General features: G+C 46.6%; 1 protein-coding gene across 1 annotated transcript; it reads left to right on the top strand.

Moving 5' to 3' along the window:
• The first annotated feature begins 4,918 nt into the window (after positions 1-4,918).
• CHGA (chromogranin A) lies at positions 4,919-18,800 on the top strand. The gene is made up of 8 exons (XM_054400313.1): positions 4,919-5,071; positions 5,654-5,700; positions 9,664-9,757; positions 10,150-10,218; positions 12,380-12,478; positions 14,357-14,860; positions 15,291-15,760; positions 18,356-18,800. The coding sequence occupies exons 1-8, from the start codon at positions 5,026-5,028 to the stop codon at positions 18,437-18,439; spliced, it is 1,413 nt and encodes a 470-aa protein (XP_054256288.1). The 5' UTR covers positions 4,919-5,025; the 3' UTR covers positions 18,440-18,800.
• The last annotated feature ends 2,606 nt before the right edge of the window (positions 18,801-21,406 follow it).

Consider the following 21,406-nt stretch of genomic DNA (forward strand, 5'->3'; position numbering starts at 1 on the left):
CTGGAGGTCCTTAATTCTGTTTTTTTGTGTCTGGTGCTTTTGGGGTCAGAGGAGTGTAGGGAGCAGGTGCTCAGATCTGCACTCTTTTCCTCCATTCTCCTCAACAGCAGCAGGGAAGCAGGCTGTGTTCAGTCTTCTTTTCATCTCTTCAAGTGTATTGTTTTCAATGTGGGCAAAGGAGATCAAAGAAAGCATCCAGAACAGAAAGTGCTTATGTGCCTGTCTCTAAAACCCTGCCATTAGAAAAATTGTCTTTTTAATCATAATTGTTTTTTAATCAGGAATTTTGTCACTTCATCTCCATGAATTGGGAAAAATAGCACAAGTGCGTCTAACTTACATCTCAAAAGAGATCTCTCATGCTCACAATATTTGATCAGTATATGACCTCTGTCTATATGCACATTCCAGAAGACCCAAGTACCCCTGTGCCTCATTTGTGTTCACTGAGCACCTGGCCTGGAGTGGATAAACAGTTTGGGACATTTCAGGATTGAAGGAGCAGGTGTTCAAAGGCAGTTGACAAGGAATAAGATTAATCTTTACAAAATACATCAGGCAGACATTTCATGTACAGAATCTGGGATGCTGCTGATGTTGACTGAAGGTCCATGTCTTATTTATGAGCTGCTGACAATGTGGAATTAGTCTGGTGAGCTTAGAGACCCTCAGAAGATAAATACTGGTCCAAAGACCTGAGCCATTATTTTTTCCTTAACTCTCATGAACCCTATTAGTGCCTGCAGGACAGGAAATAGGACTATATGTCTCTGACTTTGGAGTAACAATGTCAATGATGTTCTCATTAACTTGTTTTAGACCATTCTGAAACTTAGAGGATTGTCTTACTAAATATGAACTTTATCATGACACAGACTTTGTTGTCACAAATCAGACAAAACCATAGCCATGCGTGCAATCAGTAATTTCCTGAGAAAGCTGTTGAGGATCATTCTTCCAGGGTAGAAACTCCATCTCCAAAGTTTTTCTTACTGTTTCAGTGGGACTCACAGGAATCAGTGAGGGGGTTCTGTAAGTGCTAGGTAAACTGATCAAGACATTAGGAGGGGTATGACATTTTCCAGATTTATGTTTAAATAATGTTTAGAAAAGAATCTATTGAGAGCCAAGCCATTTGTAAGGGTGCCCAGATGGTATTCTGTGATCACTACAGAGAACATACTCTGTCTACCTCAGTGAGAGCTGTGCAAGCCAGGAAAGGATGAAAGTAAATAGGCAGAGCAGTAGCTAGTGTTAGGATTTGGCAAAATGTAAAGTAAACCTTTGAAAAGGAAAGATCAATTAATTTCAGGTTGATTCAAACACAGTCTATACAAAAAAATCAAAGCAAGTCAACATCATTTTACCTCTGACCTGAAAAAAGAATAGAGAGGATTGCCTTTTAACAGCATAAATGGATATTCACAACAGCTGAGCTTTGAAGCTCGTTTCTATTTACAGGGAGACAAGCAAGGCTTGTACAAGGGAACTGAGAAATGAGCGTGGTTGACTAATGTAAGTATGAAGAAAAGGTGTGATACAGCAGGGTTTACTAGACTTCAATACTCATTTGGCAGGGAGCGTGCAAGAAGGTAACTGTTGCCAAGTTTTTCTTAATAGTCTTTTTGGTTAGGGTGTGGGTAATTATTGTACCTTGGCTTCAAGCCTTTCGTTATTTTCATGAAAATGGCACTTTTCCTGTGCCTTAGTTCCCAGATCTGTGAAATCACAGCAGTCTGCAGTGTCAGTGCTTCCAAGCACAGGAGAGGGGTGAATTAGAAGTTCAGCCAAGAAATTAGAGAAAAAAAATCACTCAAAGTCACTCAGAGCCAAACCCCAGATCCATTTGGTTTATTTCAGAAATCCTGAAATAAATAAAACCAAACAAACATAACAGCTGACTCTTTTTCATGATTTGAACTTAGCTGTCAGGCAAACACCATGCACCTGCTCACTCGACCTCCCCTCACCCTGTGAGATGGAGGAGAGAATTGGAGAAGTAATGGTAAGGAGACCTGTAGGTTGAGATAAAAGTAGTTTAGTAATTAAAGTAAAATAAACGTAATAGTGATAGTAATGGTAAGAACAGAATATACAAATGAGTGATGCACAATGTAACTGCTCACCACCCAATGACCAATTGCCAGCCCGTTCCTGCCTAGTGCTTCCAGCTTCTGGGCCACCTACAACAACTGGAAATGTAGGTATGTTAGCAGCATTCTTCTCACACCTAATCCCATCCTGAATCCAAAACTCTGCACTATTCTACCTACTAAAACCAGAAACTAGCTCTATCCCAGCTGAAACCAGGACACTCTCCTGTGTTGTTTGAGAATAGCAGTTAAGCCACATGATCTCTTGAGCAAATGACCTTATGCATAGGAAGATGTTCATACATCAATATGGCTTTCAGGCTGGTCACCTTTTTTGCACAGCTGTATGGCTATGGGTAATGCAACAGTGCTGGGTGTCAACTTCCATCCATGCAAACATTGCCATCTTCTCATGTCGGTTTTGCAGGCTGGGAAGGTAGCTATCCTTTTCCCATCAGAATAACATCTCTTTGTCCATCTGCACAGGTTATACTGCATGCACTATAAATTGGGTGGCTACAAGGAAAAATGGAATTGTTCTTCACAGGCATAAATGTGTTTATTATAAGACTGGATCTGGTCAGAAATGTCCATCTTCATCACTTTATAATTCACTAAAGATCTACTCCTCTTCAGAGACTCACAAACTTGCTTTTCCCTTGAAGTCTGATTCTGAATTGCCTCTCTCTGGCAAAATACCTTTCACTTTTTTATTTGATCACTTGCTTTTTGATGTAAATCTTTCCCCGACATGCTTTACTTTGAGAGTTCCTAATATAGCTGTGTCTAATGAGAAAAAATCCAATAGCAGAAGTACTGATTGCTGGATTAACAGTTTCATATCTGTTGTCCCAGCACAAGAAACAGAAAAATTCATCATCTGTCATAGGATACTACAGTGGGGGAATGCATGCGAAACCTGAAAAACATTTTGTTTCTCCTTTGCAATGAACTTAATGGACATAAGACCACACCTTAACAAAAAAAAAAAAAAAAAAAAAAAAGAGAAAAAAATATAGTAGTGGGCATTATATATACTTTTACTTTTCTCAAAAAGAAGACTTAGGTCAGAAAAAGGTTTCATGTAAAACACTGGATTAGAACTGAGGTAATTTATTGCCCTAATAAGATCAATGTTTATATGTAAAGATAAATAAATATTGACTGGGTAAACGTAGCCTGATAAGCAGATCAATCTGCTTCTCTCTTAGGAATACACAGGAATTAATGAGCTCAATACTGTTCCACATTACAGACTCAGAGTCTAAAATGCTCTGGTGTATCCTGAAGGAGTAAAAGGCCATTTTATATGAATCTCTTCCCTCATCCTTGCATAAAATACTTAACAACACATATACATTTCAAAAAAATCCATTGTTTTTGGAGTTTCCTTGTGCAACAAGAACTTTCGTGGGTGTTCATGGTCTTATAAGCATTTAGCCATCAATCAGTGTCATCCACAAAGTACTCAGAGGATCAATTTATTCCCAACTTTTCTCCATTAATACATAGAAAATGCAACAGATAAGGGGAGTTTTGATTTGATATGAGTGGGCTTTTACAATCCAAATGTGCCTATTGAAATATTCATTTAAATGAGAGAGATATTAAAGGACATTTGGAAGGACATTTGGGAGCACATTTCCATATGCATATGGAAAGCAAAGGTGGAAACCTATAGTTTCCACTCATTTAAAAGTTCTCATGATCTTAGAACAAGTGTTCTGTCTAGCTCCTTGGGTGCAGGATGCCCCAGTCAACAAGTAAGGTAGGATGGGGAAGAAGAAGAGTGCATTGTTTCTTAAACTGGTTTTCTAGTAGAATTCCCTAGATTTTGTGCCCTCTGAAATTGCTTGAGGGTTAGCATGGAACAGCAGAGGTTCTGTTCCTGAAAAACCGTTGCCCTGAAGAAATGTTTGAGTCTCTTTCAAAAGAGAATCCATCTGGGTGACCTGACAGATGCTTCCTCCAATGAACAGAGAGGCATTTTTTTCAAGAGCATGGAAATGTTTGTGAGTGAGAGAATGGCACAATTTGTTACTTACCCTCTAGCGGCCAGGTAATCTTGGTTATTTCAACTTAGGAGTGCTTAGCAGTGAAGATGCAGATTGATGCTATAGCCTGTTATGAAACATCAAATATAGGACGACAACCTATTAAAATCTGCTTGCAGAGTCACAAGAGCTGAGCAACAGACTCATCAGCCCAAATTATATCCTGCTACTTAAAAAACTGTCATAAAATAGCTGGGACTTACCGGCTCCATTAACAAACCTGTTCCATGGTGATGATTTCTCTGGCTTTTGACCAGTCTTATAGGCACTCCTAACTTCTGCAGAGACATTTAACAGGCATTTAAAATTTTTAACATCTGTTATAAACTTCTGTGGTCAATGAAAGACAAGGGCATAGGTGGCTACGCTTGGTGGGATACATGAGGTACCTCTCAGTGTTGACTACTGGTACGTACAGAGAAGCACATACAGAGAGGTGCTTGTAGGTTTCTAGTTCTGGGCAAGGCACTGGACAAGTGATATACTGGAAATACCTTCCTGCGCTTGCTGAGTGTGAGAACACGGAGTAACTGGAGCTTGACATCTTGTTGCTGGTACTCTTTGCCGGGGTAAGCAGTGGGGATCCTAGTCTGTGGCCACTCCTCCAACCCTCGGCAAGTGGTGGAGGCTGACGGGAAGGCTGTGTGCGAGGGGAGGAGGGGGGAGAGGAGGAGGAGGCTTCCTCCTGACGCCATTTCCGAGGGGCTGAGATATATAAATGAGCCGGTTGCTGCAGTGCCCCATCTGGGATCTTTAGCCAGGGTGCTAGGATAGACACGCACGGTGCTGGTCTCTCCCTGCATCTCTCCTGGACCACTCCCCACCGGGAACAGACTCTCCCTCTGCCCCTTTCTCCCTCCCTCCATCCCTCCAGCACCATGAGCCTCCCAGGACTGCTCGCCGTCCTGCTCCTGGCCGTGCCGGGTAAGTGGGTCTGGGGTCTGTGTGCCCCCACTCCCGGGACCCCCAAGCTGACGGGCAGCGCTACCCCTGTCCAGTTCCATTCCCGCCGTGGCTTCTTCAGCACCGCGGACAGAGACCGTCCCGACGCCTTCCGCACCGCGGGCAGCGGCTGCCGCAAGGTCACTGCTCGAGGGCCGCACCGGGCCCTGCCTGCCCCGGATGCCTGGGCCACCGAGCATTGCCGACCTGCGGGCCTTGCCTTGCCTTGCCTTGCCTTGCCTTGCCTTGCCTTGCCTTGCCTTGCCTTGCCTTGCCTTGCCTTGCCTTGCCTTGCCTTGCCTTCCCTTGCCTTCCCTTCCCTTCCCTTCCCTTCCCTTCCCTTCCCTTCCCTTCCCTTCCCTTCCCTTCCCTTCCCTTCCCTTCCCTTCCCTTCCCTGGGATCCAATGCACACATCCAGATGCTGCACCCAAGGACCAGTTCTATCAGAGCAAGATGCCCCTCTTCTCCACTTCCATTTTTTAGCAGGATAGGATTTCTCTTTTTGTCTCCCAGAGGAAGTGAATAACAAGCTCTCTTTTTTTCCCCTTCCCCTCACTTTACAGCCATCTCCCTTCCTGTGACAAATGACATGAATAAGGGCGACACTAAGGTAAGGATGGGCCTGTAGTGGAAAGAGTGAGGGGAAATGAGGGATGTGAGGTTTAACCTCCATTTAGCTATTTGGGGTTTAGCTGCTTCTGCTGAAATACCCTGTAGGAAGTGCCAGGGATTTGCGTGAGATCCCCACAACAGGATCCAACCCAAATCCTTTCCTACCAGGATTTACCCTTGTGCATCCACTTCTGGGCACCTGGGCAGGAGGCAAATCCTTCAGCATGTACCACAGGGAGCAAACAAGCTTGTCTAGGGAACAGCAAGATTGGGGATGGAGGCTGAGCATAATTCTCCCTAGTTCTCCTATTTTTGGCTTTTCAAAGTGCCCAACAGGAGGTGACTCAGGGGAGAGTGGGGGGAGATGTGATTCAGGAACAGGCACTGCTGAAACTCCTTGGTTGGAGGAGTGTACACAGCTGTGTTTGTATGTGTGTGGCATGGCATTTAAACATGCATATTCCTGACAAATAGGCAACTGGCTACTCTCAGGTTGCTAATCCGTCTTTAGCTACTGCTCAGCCTGTCTGGACGGCTGCAAGCAGTGCAGGACTTGGATGACCTCTCCAGCCTTCTTTTATAGGCTTCCGTGCATACATCTGTGCCACACTTAACATTCATGGCTGCACTTCTCAAGTGTGTGCACTCCCAGTGGGCTCTTGGCCACCTTAATGTTTGACTAAAGTGTGCTTGCCTGTGTTGATCTGTGACAGATCATCCATTTTCTGACATGGAAATACCTGTAGTCTTTCAAATTGGCTGATCTCTTAGCTGCCCAAATTAAGACTTGGACAGAAATTAATGTCCAGAAAGGAAACTCCAGCCCTTTCCCCCTTATTTCTTGAACTACCTCATTTCCTGAAATCTTCTAGTCACATATTTTTTCCCAGGCAGCAGTAGGGGAGAGCACATTCATGTCAGTTTCAGCCATAGGCTCCATGTTATCATCTCTGCTCCTTACCTATAGGGCAAGTGCCATGAGAAACACCTCCTTGTCTCCTGTCAGATGTGCCTGGGCATGGAGGGCTGTTGCTTTGTTAAGACTTTTAGCCTGCTTAGCCCTTGCTGGGGCTGAACCATGAGCTGCAAGCCACTGGGTGCTTGCTTCAAACTTTGTGCTGCTAACTGAGAAAAGAGGACTCAGGAAGGGAGTTGCCCCTTCAGCTGGCCATGCCAGAGTAGGATGCTTATTTGGCATCTGATGGGACAATCCATTAATTTCACAGTTTTCCTTTTGAGATCTATTGCCCTATTGTTCTGTGTGTACAACATGGAACGTGGAAGCACAGTACAACTCCATGGAAACTCTTCCATCAAGAAGAATTCTCTCCCAAGTGTATCCCCTCCCTGGGTGTTACGATAATACAGGTTCTTGCTGAGTAGAATTAGATCACTTTTCTTTTGAATTTTCCGCAGCTGGAAGAAGCCATTAGGGCTTTTCTACCTTCACCATCTTCTGGGACACAGCGTTCAAGTGGAGGAAGTCCCTGTCTCATGGAACAGATAAGGGCAGGGATAGCATCACTTGTGTATCCAGTGGGCACTGCAGCTCTTCCTGCACACTACGTTTTGTGCAACCAGCACTTGTAGATGGCTCAGGGCTGTGTAATGGGCAGACAGCACCTGGAGGCCTCATCCTACCTTTCTTACACCAGGGGCTTTCCATAGGGATCTGAACACAAGTAAAGCATTTAGAATATCTCTGGTGTTTGCACACTCTTGTGCTCAAACAACATTATTTCCCACTTGCAGCCTTACATTTCAGAAATGCCTAAGCATAGCTGAGCTCAAATGTGCTGAAGTTTGTCCTTGTAAGGACATGATCCTTTGGAGATTTCTGTGTAGGGACAGCCTTAGCTGCTCATAGGGATCTAGTTACATGCTCACAGTTAGAGGATAGCTATTGCAAAACTCCAGTCTGAGTTTCTGCACTGGATTAATTACATTCTTTTGGAAAGGATCTCCTCCATTTCCTGATGTAGGCTGTTATCTCATGACCTTGCAAAACTTGCTCTTACAAAAAGTCAAGGAAAGTGTTGTGGAATGACTGTACTCTTCATTGCATTCTGTTACAAAGTTCCTCCACAGAGCTGGCCATATTTCTGTGGTGACTGATGTGTTTCTTTGTGTTCAGACAAAGACCTAAAATCAGCTTAGAAGTCTTCAAAAAGCTTGTACAGAGTATTTCATTGGACCAGATTCTTATTCCTCATGCTGAGAAAGTCTTTACTTCTGAAGCTGCATCATATATTGCTGCAATAAGAGACTCCAGAGGTTAGGAAATGAGGGAATGATATATCAGAATTTGGGGTTAGTTCTGTTTAATGGAAGTGATTTGGAGTAATCTAAATCTATATTAATGGATTGCTTGTGGTATAGCAGAGTGATACCAGAGATTTTTCCTTGCTTTCTTTTTGTTAGATCCTTCCCATAATGTTTTTAATCCAGCAGGCAATCCCCTCCAACTGTGTAAGTAGTGATAAGAATTCAGCATTTTATGGCTGTGAACTGCAGAAGTAGAATTCTGTCCTTACACAGTGAAAGTTTGCCCATCCCAGCTGGTCAATGAGTGTATCCAATTGCTTGAATGAGCAACATTGTAGATGGCTGGGAATTGCTGACTTATGTTTAATTTCTGCTGCAGCTGCAGTGCTCTGCTCTCCTGAGAGTGGCACCTTGTGGTGCCTAAGGATTCTTAGGGCTGCCTGCAGAAATCATCAGGAGAAAGAGGTTCAGTGAGTGAATCTTTTGGCCCTGAGGCTTACTTGTGTTCTGGTTTTTTTTATTTTTTTTCCAGTTTAGCCTCTCTTTTTTCCACAAGTACCTGTGAGCCTCACATACTTTTTAGGGTGCTTTATAAATAATCATCCTCTTGAACCAGGCAGTCTGATTCCTGCATTAATAACCAGCATCAGACTGTGGTGAATGCTATTTACTCTCTTGTGTCTACCATGACCACACTGGAGGGCTCCTGCTGGTGTGTCTCAGTGTGGCAAAGATGCTTTCACCCCTCCTAGAGGTGCTACCTTACCTTTTACCTGTGGCTTTTGTTATCCTACCACACATACAGCACTGATTGATCTCTGTGGGATTGGTGGTGCTGCAGCTGCATGGGTGAAGTGCTAGGCCTGCAAGTCTCAGTGCAGGTGACAAACTAGAAAAAGAATGCTTCTCATTTTATGCTGAAGAAAAGGGCTGCTGGAAAGAGCAGGCCCAGAGTTCCTGTTTGAGAAGCTGCCTCAGGCATCTGCAAATGCTTCCAAGAAATGTGTGGGAACTTGCTTGCTTTCCTATGACCTGCCTCTGTGTACAGCTCTTCCAGTCTATAACAGATAGCTTGAACACTCAAGCACAAAGTCAAACACCTCTCAAGAGTGTTTTGTCCTTCTCTAGTCCTTGAGAACAGTATTTCTCACTCATGTTTGAAAGTGCAATTTGCCTCACAGCACCCTCAATGCCTGGCTGCAGTCTAACTATGGTGTCCTTGTCAGGGCTTGAATAAATTACTTGCAAGATTCCAAGATCACCTATTGAAGGGCTATGACCACTCGTTGCTCTTTACAACCTCCCACAGAGCCCTTTTATGAGATGTACGTTGAGATATACTGACTTAAAAGAGGGTGGTTTTGAGCTTTCTATGTCTACATCCAGATTCCCTTTAATCTTCTGATGTGCCCAGCCTCTGGGATGGGTTGGAGTCATGAGATCCTCAACTGAAGTACACTTGATTTTGAAGAAGCTCTTTTCATTGCTATGTGTGATTTGTTCAATTCTCAGTTTCAGAAGGTACCTTCTGTTCCCACATTAGGTAAAACAGGAACCAAATATTCATTTCTGACTGAACCAGAAAAGCAAGAAGATCTGTGCCATCATCTGCTGCATTTTAGCCTCAGTGACAAATAGATTTAGATTTAAAAGACAGAAAAACAGTGCTTTAATTTATATTTTTGTCTCTTTCTAGGTGATGAAGTGCATTGTAGAGGTCATCTCAGATACTTTATCGAAGCCAAATCCCCTCCCGATCAGTGAGGAATGCCTAGAAACACTCAGAGGAGGTATAAGCTCAGGTTTAATGCTGGGTGTCAGCAAGAGCAGATGTAGCAAGCAGGGGCTGGTTCTGCCCTGACATGTCCTCTAATATCTGGCAAGGGGTCCCTGACACACTCACCTTCCTCACAGTCACCCCACTGGACTGCACCAGGCTCCGGAAGAAGGATGGAGCTGCTGCTCAGCTCAGGTTGTGCCTTATGCTGGCACCATGCCTGGTTTTCATGGGATCTTCCTGTCAGCTTAACCACATGGTTAAGAGATGTGGCAGCAAATCAGGACAAGGGAAAGAAAAGAGTAAACAAAGAGGGAGGTGGCATTTGGAGTTATTTTTTGCTTCCTGGGGGGCAGAGGGAGGTTGACTTTGATCACTTTCTGTACTACATCTCCCCTGTTGCAGATGAACGAATCATTTCTATCCTTCGCCACCAAAATTTATTGAAGGAACTTCAGGAAATTGCTGCTCAAGGTACAGTGTCATGACATTGCTATTTGGGAACTGAAACTACAGTTATTTGGGAAGAGAGATTTCACCTGTTTTAACTGCTTTCACAGGTGTTTTTGGTTGTTTTTTTAAATTTTTTTTTTATTTTACATCAATTTGACATCATATAATGCACCCTAGGAAAATATAATTTCAGAATTTCCAGTAGAGACTGGGGAAGTAGGGCAGGAATTTTGCTTATAATAACTCCAGTATGCACCTGATTATTTAAATGGTGGTCAGTGTAACTTGGTAGTGGTGCAGAGTACAGGCCTTTTGGGGTGGGAGAAGAACCCTAAATGGAAACAGTGTGATTTAATTCAATAACTAAAGACCAGCTCCCAAACTAGAATGAAAGGCCTTCACTGTCTGTGCAGCTGGAGTCTAGCACTAAACACGGGTGCGGCAGAAGGGACACCTCACTGAGCTTCAAGTGGGACTTGCACCTAAAGGACCCCAGTGAAAAACGTCCTTCAGCTAGTGGGGATTTTCTGTTGGCTTCCTTAGCTTGAATGCAAGTTCCTTTGGTTTGGAGAGTTGCAGGCTGCTCACTGTGGGTCAGCATGGGAACAGAAGCAGCTGCTGTGCAAAGGAGTGTGCAGGGAAGGAAAGAGTTATTCTCAGGTGCCTAGGTCTCCAGAGCTGATGTGCAGGTCCCAGGCAAAGCTACTTCAAAGCCAGTAGAGGTCCCTCTGTCTAAGTGGTCCAGCTGAGGCTGCAACAGTGTTCAATCCAGGTTACAAGAAGGACAGCTCTTGTCCTTCCCTCCTCCTCCATGGGATAACCCGGCTGGCAGCCCTCCCTTGCCAGGGCATCCTTGTGCCCTGGTTGTGGGGATGGCTGGAAGATAGTGCCACCAGAGTGCTTTCAGAGAAGGGAAGCCACAGAGACAACAGAGAGAAGAGAGAGGAAAAATTCAGGAGTCAAGATTGGGAGAGAGCCTTATGCGTCTCCTAAACCCACAGTTTGGTCACTGCTCAGCTGCCACTAGTAGAGGGGCCAGCCAGTCAGTGACTTCAGAGAGGCTTCCCAGATGCTCTGACAATACAGAAAACAGAAAAGAATGAAACCTAGGCTTCTTCAGTGTGCAGGGGTGCTGCTGCCTGGGCACACAAGGGCTGTGAGGGGACTGCTCAGCTGTCAGAGAGGTTGTCCCACATAGCATGGAGTCCACAGGAAGGCACTCGTTTCACAAAGGTGCATCTTGCTCAGCTCTCTCCTTTGCTTGATCCCATCATAACATTTGGTCCCAGAGCAACACGAGCACTAATTCACATATCACAGCGACAGGAGGTGGGAAAGTCATGCAGCCCAAGGGCAAAGCAAAGGAGTTTCTTCTCTGTGCTGCCTGGAGCTGATCCTTCTCAGGATGAATAGCCCACATCATCCAACTCTGCCCAATGTAGGGCTCAAGAGGACTGTGCTGGTAGTACTGGTTCTTGACTTTGCATTAAGGTATAGAAGCAGGGTGTGAACTGGATTAGACAAGTCTTGCCTGATTTGCAGATTCTGTTGGGATGGGGCTGCCTGGGGAGTGCTGGCTGCCAGGATAGCTATGCTCTGACCTCCAGCTTGTACTGCCTTCAGACACGTTTCCCCAGGGTGTTGCTTTTGTTGAGCTGGCTCCAAAATCCTGGGAGCTAAGGTGTGGGGGCTTGGAGTGAGAATGAATGCTGCTTCTTCCTCCCAGTGCCCTGGGAAGAGGGACCCCACAACCAGCCTGGAGGGCGTAGGAGCTCTCAGTGCTTACCTCAGTGGAGGTATACGGGCAGCATCTGGCAGAAGACATTTTTTCTCCTTCAATACTCTAATGCTTAAGTCTCTTGTTGTCCTCAGTGCACTGCAGTTTATCCTCTCTTATTCCCTAGCTTTCAATCAGTATTAGTTTTCCTTGAAAGCTTGTTTTTCTGCTTGTTTATAGACCATTTTCTTTCTTACAGATAATATTTTTTATGGTGGCTTTGTTACTGCAGTTGATTCATATATCCTGCAGTTTCACTTTTCTTCACAGCTCCCCTTTGGCAGATTTGTCTATTTTAGAAAAAATATATATAATTATAAAGGGCACAGAACTATTTTCCTTCCTCTACTTTCTGAAACACAGGTGGGGCTGTTGCCTTTCCCTACTTTTTGTTACTTGATGCAGGTGCCAATGAAAGAACTCAGCAGCAGAAGAAAAGCAGTGGCTTTGAAGATGAACTTTCTGAAGTCCTTGAAAGTCAGAACGAGAAGAACAAGCAGAGAGGTCAGTGTCAGCTTTCCCCCTGGGAAATCCAGGTCTGGCTGTAAACAAGGCTGTTCTTTCTAACAGCCTTGGTATGTCCATCTGTTTCTTATTTAGGCATCTTCTTTGATGCTGCCACTGGCAGACGAGCAACCTAGTGTTTGCCTTGTTCTTATTTACCAGATTAAACAATGTGTAGTTTCTGAGCTATAGTAACTGCTAATGGTCAAGTTACCAAACTTGCTCCTAATGCTTAAAATGAGTCACTGCCAGGGAAATCCCATATTAAAGACTTCTGCTGCCCTTGTTTCCAGTACCCAAGATATTAGATTACGGGTCTCTGAAGGGAAAATTGGACTTAGGATACACACAGTGCCCAGAGCCAGACAAAACATCTTCATCTTGGAAAGACGGGGATTTTCCTTTGTCACTGTGTTTATATGGCCTGGCTAAAGACAAGCAGTGTAGCTGAAGGGAGGGTTGGGCCCTTTCCCTCTTCAGGAAGAGATGATGGCAGTGTAGGGTGAGCTGATTCCTTGTGCAGCAGGAGCACCCCCCACAGAGGGTCTTGAGTGAGCTCTGGTCTGTGTAGCTGAATCACATCAGTGCAGTGATTCTGTAACATCAGCCAAAGCTGCCCAAAGCAATGAGAAGTAACCACTCTGGGGCTGCTGCTACGGCCAGCAAGGGGAAAAGCCATGAGAAACAAAGGATGAGTGGCACAGGGTCTCCCTCCTGACCAGGCAGACCTGAACCTCTTGCTGCCACAGCATGGAGACTGCATGAGGATGAAGCATAGTACATTGGGCTGTCCAGGCCCAAGGCAGCTCAGTGACACTAGCGCAGTGACACTGGTGGTCACCAGTCCTGTGTGACCTGCTCTGTCTATCCCCTCACCCCACTGCACTCCTCTGCCCTGCCTGGGGATACATTTGCCTTTTCATGCCCATCTGAAGGGGGCCTACAAGAAAGCTGGGGAGGGACTTTTTAGGATATCAGGTAGTGATAGGTAGTGATAGGACTAGGGGGAATGGAATAAAGCTGGAAGTGGGGAGATTCAGACTGGATGTGAGGAAGAGGTTCTTTACCATGAGAGTGGTGAGAGCCTGGAATGGGTTGTCCAGGGAGCTGGTTGAGGCCCCATCCCTGGAGGTGTTAAGGCCAGGCTGGATGAGGCTCTGGCCAGCCTGATCTAGTGTGAGGTGTCCCTGCCCATGGCAGGCGGTTGGAACTGGATGATCCTTGTGGTCCCTTCCAACCCTGACTGATTCTATGATTCTATGATCTGGCCTTTCCCACCTCTCTTTATCCCCTCATCTCTTCTTTTGCAAAGTGATTTCTATGGTTAATTATGTTAAAAGAGATCAGCCTCTGCAGAGAGCAAGGGCAAATACGCAGCCCACATGAAGCTCCAGCTGAGCAGCTGCTTTGCAGAAGCAGAGCTACCCCCAGCCCACTCTGGTTCACCTGCAAATAGTGCTGGCTGCCTCTTCAATGTGGTGGGAGAAATCTGGATATGATGTTAGCACAGCATTCAGGCAGAGCTGTGAAAGTGCCATGTTACACTCCTAAATAATTTCATTTTACATGTGATTTGGTTTCATGTGGGCCAAATCTCTTGCTGGCATCTCAAGAGATGGTGATGAGGACAGTGCCACAGCAAAGCGCTTCAACATATGTTTAACTTCAGCCTTGTGAGTCTCTCAGGGAGAGCAGGCACTAGTGAGAGCACCAGCTTGCTGAAGTGCAAGCATATGTTGAAGTGCTTTGAGGAAGGATCCGCTGGCTGGTTAAGCACATTGCTGATAGGGGCTGAAGCTTCAAAAGAAACGGCTGGGCTTCACTGGTTATGAAATTAGCTCTCAGGAGAGGTGTTGGTTCTTGCTTCTCCCTCTGCAGATGTGGCAGGAGAGCGCTCTGAAGAGGAGCAGCCCACGGGCTCCCTGACTGAGCTGGCAGCACAGAAAACCCAGAATGAAGATTCAAGAGAGGAGGGAAAAAACACCCTGGAGGGGATGGAGCCCAGACTACAGAATGCAGGCCCTGGTGAGAAGGAGAGTCATGAGGAAGCAGAGAGCAATGAGATCAGGGACACAGAGGGTGCCCATCAAGATGAAGGTTTGGACAACCACATCACCAAAGACTTCAATGAGGATCAGCAGCAGCAGCGAGAGGATGAAGATGAGCATCCCAGACGCCCCAAGGACAGCTCAGAGCTTGACGACGAGGGAGAGCAGCCATCTAAGCAGGGCCAGGAGCGGAGCAAGGAGGCAGCAGGCGAGCGTGTGGAGCGGGAGGATGATGGGGGAGAAGATGCTGCAGAGGAGGACCCTACTGAAGCAGAGAGGTCGTTTGATTTGGCTGAGGAGGACGAGGAGAATGAGCAGATGCAGGGAGATGACAGTATGTATTGCAAACAAATGCACTGATGCTTACCTGGGGTGACCTGAGGCAGACAGATATAAGAGGTTTTAAAGCCCAAAAGTTCAGAGCTACTCCCACTGATAGCACCCAGATCTCCCTGCAAGCACACAACCATGTGGGCCAACATGCAGCAGGTAACACAGGCCTGGCAGATGCTTTGCTGCCTGCTGCTCAGTTAGAATAACACTTGAGGACAGTCAGGTTCTTTTTCTTGAACTTCCTGCAGTGTTTTTTGACTGTTGTCTCTAAGTTCTGTTACTGACATGATGACATAAGAGTACTTCCAGAACAAGGGAACAAGGGCCTGAGTCAGAAAGCCCACCTTGCATTGCCGCTGAAGGCTCAGTTCAGAGGTGTAGTGTAACCAGGTTAACACTTGTGCTTACTGTTGTGCTTAATGCTCTTTCAGATAATGATGATGCTCTGGGATTTGGCAAAGATGGGCAGAGCTCAGAGGAGGAGGAGGAAGAGGAGGAAGAGCAGCCCCAGGCACTGAGAGGAAGAAGGCATCGCCTGGAGGATGAGGGGATGCAGGGGGAGGAGGACACCTTCCAGTCCAGGGATGCCAAAAGTGAAGAGATGGAGGAGGAGACCTCCAGGGAGTGGGAAGACTCCAAGAGATGGAACAAAATGGATGAGCTGGCCAAGCAGCTGACATCAAAGAAGCGCATGGAGGAAAACGATAGTGAGGAAGACCCAGACAGATCCATGAAAAAGGCATTTAGGTCCCACAAGTATGACTTCAGTAGTCCAGAGGAAGATGTGAGAAGGTCATGGAAGCATCACTCAAAGGAAGACAGCAGTGAAGGAGGCTTCCCACTTGCTCCCATGCCTGAAGAAAAGAAGGATGAGGAAGGCAGTGCTAACAGAAGAACAGAGGTTGGTGTATCTGGGTTAAGAATAAACCCCCCCAGTTATTACTTGTGAATACGAACTGTGCTTGGGGATGTGTGTGGTGCCTTGTCGTTATGCAGCTGGCATCATTTCTCTGTGACATTAAGGAGAGTCTTGGTGACCTTTTAGTCATTCAGGTATTAGCGAGAGTAGCACCTGGCTGTGAGTTTCATTTTTTATCTTTATTTGAGTGACTAGTGCAAAAACACGCCCTGATCCAGAGAGTCTTGAGTAAGTGACAGGCTGGCCTGTGCTGGACATGTTGTCTAGAACTATATTTGGGGCCTAGGCATGTCTTGTGTACCAAACCCCCTGCAAGTCAAAGGGAATGCTTTTTCTGGGTCACAGATGGAATGAGTAGTGTCAAACCTACACAGGTAAACCAGGGCTGATGCTGTGGTGGGAGAGAGCTGGCATTGGAGTGGAAATGGTTGACAGATAGGGGAATGTATCTTAGCCAGGATTCCGAAGACAGAGATTCTTTCCTGGTACTTTGCATGATGCTGTGTGGTAGCTCAGCATCTCCCCAGCAGACAGGTGTGGTGGCTTCACCTTTGTGCTGAGGCCCAGCCCCAGATATTTATTTATGATAGTGCAGGGGCTGGATAGTAGGGCTGGGCACGGGCTCTGCATGTGCTTGCTCTGGAACAAGTCATGATCAAGTGCCTGCAAACAGAGTGGGGCAGCTCTCTTGCTTCCAAAGTACATCTCTTGCCTTATTTAGACACCAAAACATTGCTCAAAGATTGTACATCAGCGTCACCAGTCATGTCAGTTCAAGGCAAAGCCAAATACCTCAGCTCCAAGAAGGGATGTAGCAGGTGCCTGCCAAGGAGGTGGGCACCTGCCCCATCAGCCTCCTCACCACCGTTGGCTTACATCCCAGGTCTCTCCCTCAGCAAAGCTGCTCCCCATCCACCTCTGCCAGCAGCTCTAGGGTGCACCTTGCCTGCAAGATGGTAGGCTCAGTCTCTGAACAAAGACTAGGTTGATGAGGCTGCAAGACTGCTATATTCACAGTTGTAACAGGATGGATTTTTGTTTGTTTCCTTAAAATTAGATCAGTCTCTGGGAGCCAGTGAGAAGGCATGAGGCCAGGCACCTAGCAGTGAGGAAAAGGAATGCACAGGCTCTGTCTTGTCCCCTCTTCTCACTTCCTGGCCAGCTGTGCAGCTTGGTCACTGAGGCCAGGGTGGGCACAGCTGGGGGCTCAGAGTGCTGTCCTCTCCACTTGCCAGGGTCCAGCCTGCAGGGCTGGGCAGGAGCAAGCCAGGGCACAGCATGGGAACAGTATGAGACAGTGGTTTGGGTCAGACCTCTCCTCTCTTTGGGTGCTGCAGAGGATCTTAGCACAGTGCTATTTTCTCACTTTCAGGGGTCCCATTTGCAATCAAAGCTCTGCTCCAGCAAGGTGAGCCTCAGCTGGCTGCTCCCTGACCTGCCTCAAGCAAAACACACTGGAACAGTCACTTGGGCTCAGTCTGGCTCCCCTGGGCACTGGCGGGCAACCTGAGCTGTGGGTACACAGCCACAGCCAGAGCTTCCCCAAGGGCCGAGCCAAGGGCCCCGTGGAGTGACAGGGTGCCTTTTTTTCCTCTTCAGAAACATAGCTCAGGGGTGGAAAAGTGACTTTCCCCCCCCCCCAACATATTGTTTTCACACCAGCCACATGCAGGGCAGGTCAGTGGCTCAGGGTCAGCCTGTGCTGGGCAGCTGCTGCAGGCAGCATCAAGGCTCTGTTTCCTCTGCACAGGAGACGGACTGTCTCCTCAGCTCTGCTGACAAGAAAAGACAATATTAGCACTAACAGCCCTAAGTTTGCTCTTGCAGAACTTACTGCTGCACTAGGCAAGCACATTATCTGCAGCAAACCCCAGGTGAGAGCAGCTGTGAGGGATAGGCAGGACTGGGACTGGCAGTGAAGCAAGGCCAGTTTTGTATGGCTGGAGTTCAGACAAAGCCACACAGTTATGAATTTGAACACCTGTGTTAAATAAAACAGCTTCAGGTTTTGGCATTGATAGAGAGGAGCCATTATAGAAAGGCCACCAAGTGAAAGACAGATCGAGCCTTTAAACTGATGGTTTCCTCAGTCACTATTTTCCCAAATAGAAAATTCTCTTCCAGTACTGGAGGTGCATGCAGATGTCCAGCGAGCATGGTGTGGGAAGACAGGATACCGCTGCCCCCTGCGTGAGTAGGGTACAGGCTGCAACTGGCAGGCACCTGTCCCAGTTTGACACCACTGCCTCAGCACAAGGGCACAGTGCTGTTTGGCAGTGCCTGCCTCAGCCCCAGCTCCCCAGCAGCCATCTCCCTTCAGCCTCATGCTCCTGAGGGAGAGAGGATATCCCCTTTGCCATCTGCAGCGATTTAGCATTAGGATAGGACTAAGTAGTGTTGCACAGAGACATCTCTCTAGAGGAGCAAGTGCAGGAGGGGGCTGATGGGATGGGGCAAGATGTGGCTGTGTTTGTGCCATCATGGGCACCTAACCCCGGGCAAGGCTTCCTGCAGCTCTAGGGGACAAGGGCTGCTCACCTGTGGCCACTGACATGTGTCTTGGGTTTTTTGTTGCAGGACCAGGAGCTGGAGAGCCTGGCTGCCATCGAGGCGGAGCTGGAGCGCGTTGCCCACAAGCTGCATGAGCTGAGGCGAGGCTGAGGTCCCCAGCCTGCTCCATGCAGGTGAAAGCCACTGCTGCCACCCTTCTCCCTCCCCAATGCATTTTTGTTTCCTGATTTTAAAGTGACTAAGCTGGAGCAGAAGCATTGTGCCTAGGACCAACTGACCTTGCTAGTGCCCAGGCCTGCCTCCCTCGCCATAGTGTTGTGCCCATCACTGCTTCTTCACCTCACGCTCCCCTGTCCACACGGATGCCCACCCACTCAGCTGGGCACCAGTGGGCACGAAGAGCAACCTACACATTTATTTTCTCTCTGGGGGGGTGTTTCCTTCTTTTTTTTTTAAAAGACAAGACAGCTTTCTAGAAAGTTCTCCTTCCACTGGTAGGTTCACTGGGTAAAAAAACTGCAATAACTCGTTATCTTTTGATTAAAAGCTGAGAATTCTAACTGTAATATATTCTATATAAAAAAATTATCTAAGGAAAAATAAAACTGCAGTGGGTTCCTTCCTTTGGTTTGGCAGCTTTAGTTTCGGTCATCAGCACACTGCAGGGCTTGTAGAGTCCTGGCAGAAAGGAGGATGGTGATGGTGTTTCCCTCCTTCCCCAAGCTCCAACACTGCTGCCCACCAAGGCAGTAATAAATAGGCTGGTGACAAGGAAAACCAGTAGTCTGTGTTCACTCACTAATATGCAGAAACTCTCACAGCCTTTGGACTCAGGCCATATGCCAGCTGGGGGCTGCCTGGGCCAGAGAAGTGTGCCCCAACATTCTCTGAACACCAATGGTAGTATTTTAGGCTTTCTATGTGTATTGGCAGGAAAAGACCTGTGTCAGGGCTGTATCCCTTCCCCTAGTTTGAAGCTCAGCTTGGTTGTCCTCCCTCACCTTCCCTCCACAGAACAGCCGAGATGCTCAGTCAACAGCTGCCAGGCTTTGAACTTGACTAATCCCTTTATTTTAAGAACATCAGTGCTGCTGGCCCACAGAATGAATTGCCCTGGGGGTGGGTGTGTTGGTCCCTTAGGTGCAGGAGGTGCTGGATCATAGAATCATCCTGGCCAGAAGGGACCTCAAACGTCATCTCATCCAAGCTCCCCACAGTCAGCAGGGACATCCTCAACTAGACCAGGTTGCCCAGGGTCAGCAGGATGTCCAGAGCTGTCCTCCACTCACCAGGTGAACCTCCCCGGGGAGGGATTGAGGAGCTGTTGAGTGGGCAGTGCCCCTCATCCCCAGTCCTGGGCACCCACACAGTGGAAGAAGGAGGCAGTGATGCCCAGGCATGGCCTGAAAGCTGCCCCAGAACAGAGTGCAAACTGGGTGAAGTCACTAGGTGAGAGTGTGAGTCCCAGAGTGAGGTGCAAGTCTCCAAACCTCATCCTGAGGAGGTTGCACTCTCAACCTCAGGAAAACACACTAAAGAACAGAAGTGAGACTAAAGCTGTTCCACATAAGCAGTACTAAAATATCAATTTTTAGGGAGTTAATCCAGCTGTAAAAGTCACAGTTTACATGCTGATGTTTATTTAAACTGTAATACTAATATTGTATTTACTCTCTCCTTTTTTTGTGTATGGCAGAGTCTCTGCCGCTAGCATCACTCCTACACCCCTCTGCAAACTCAGGCCACAATAAATTCACAGAAACCCTCAGCTGTCCACCCCACCCCTGCCAAAACATAACAACAGAAAAAAAGCAAACCAAAAGACCACCACCAAACCCAAGAAACCAAACAGTCCACCACAGCAACACATACACTTCCAAAAGAGTTTCTCCACCAAGGATGGTGGCAGCAGACGGAACTTGTCTATTGCTGCTCCAAAGTCAGCAAGAGGAAAATGTTATGGATGGAGCTACTTGAATACTGGATAGTCAAGTATGCTTAGAACTTTTGGGACCCAAGGACTTTCTTCAAAGACAAAGACTGAGTTCAAGGCCTGAGTACTGGGCTCGGGAGGATGCCCCACTAGCTAATAAATGCTGGCCCTCCAACTGGCTGATTATGGCATCTCTCAACTCACCTTGGCCTTGGGGCTGATACTAAGTGCTGCTCCCCAGGCAGTGTTTACCTGAGCACCCTTGCTGCGCGAGCCTGTTGCTTAGCAAAATGCAATGCTGATGGGTAAGATAACCATCTTTCCTGCACTAGCCAAAACAGGATCCCAACTAAAAATCCTGCTAGGTTTGGAGAAACCACAAATTCCCTGTCCAGGATGCTGATGGAGGAATCAGCCCAGCAGCATATGCTACGATTAAATATTTCAGTACAGCAGTACCCTAAATCCCAGTGATGTTTACTTTCATTATACAGTCAGATAAAAAAACCCAAGTTCCCATTAGTGTTAGAAGAACTATCAAGTCTAGTCTTGCTGGTAGGAGGGGGTCCAAAGTAACTGCAAACACCTGCACTGGAGAAGGATGTGAAAACCACATTCTCATGAAAACAGGCTTCCCCCAGCTAGTGAGCTGCTCACCTCACTGCCCTATCTGCTCATAAAGAGAAAGCAAAGTAGGACTTGTTATAAAGCGTTTATTTTCATTATGTGTTGGAAAGGGACAATTCTGTCTTCAAAACAATTACAGAGATAATGCCACAATACCTACTGCATATTGCTTTACTGTTTAAACCAAAATATTGTCCAAAACAAGTGCTTGGCAAGTGAAGAGAAAAAGAATACATTACCAGAGAAATCAATGCTGTCAGATGAAAGCACCGTCTTCATTGCCAGATCTAATCAGTCATGCAGTTGAAGACTGGTAAGCCAAATAGGAAATATTTTTGGTTTTTAGAGTAAGTCATGATCTTTCAAGGGCTTACGTAAATCTATACAAATTTAAGTACAAAAATGAGAATGATGTTTCAGAAATCATAGCAAACTGAGCTGAAGTGAATCCCATGACACGCTTTTTAACACTGTACAGCAGGATTTGAACACAGGTATCGCTGAACTTGCAAAACCTAGCACACACAAAACGGTCCCCAACATTCAGCCATGCTTAG

The sequence above is a fragment of the Indicator indicator genome, chromosome 4 (genome assembly GCF_027791375.1).
Source record: "Indicator indicator isolate 239-I01 chromosome 4, UM_Iind_1.1, whole genome shotgun sequence".
NCBI classification, from domain to species: domain Eukaryota; kingdom Metazoa; phylum Chordata; class Aves; order Piciformes; family Indicatoridae; genus Indicator; species Indicator indicator.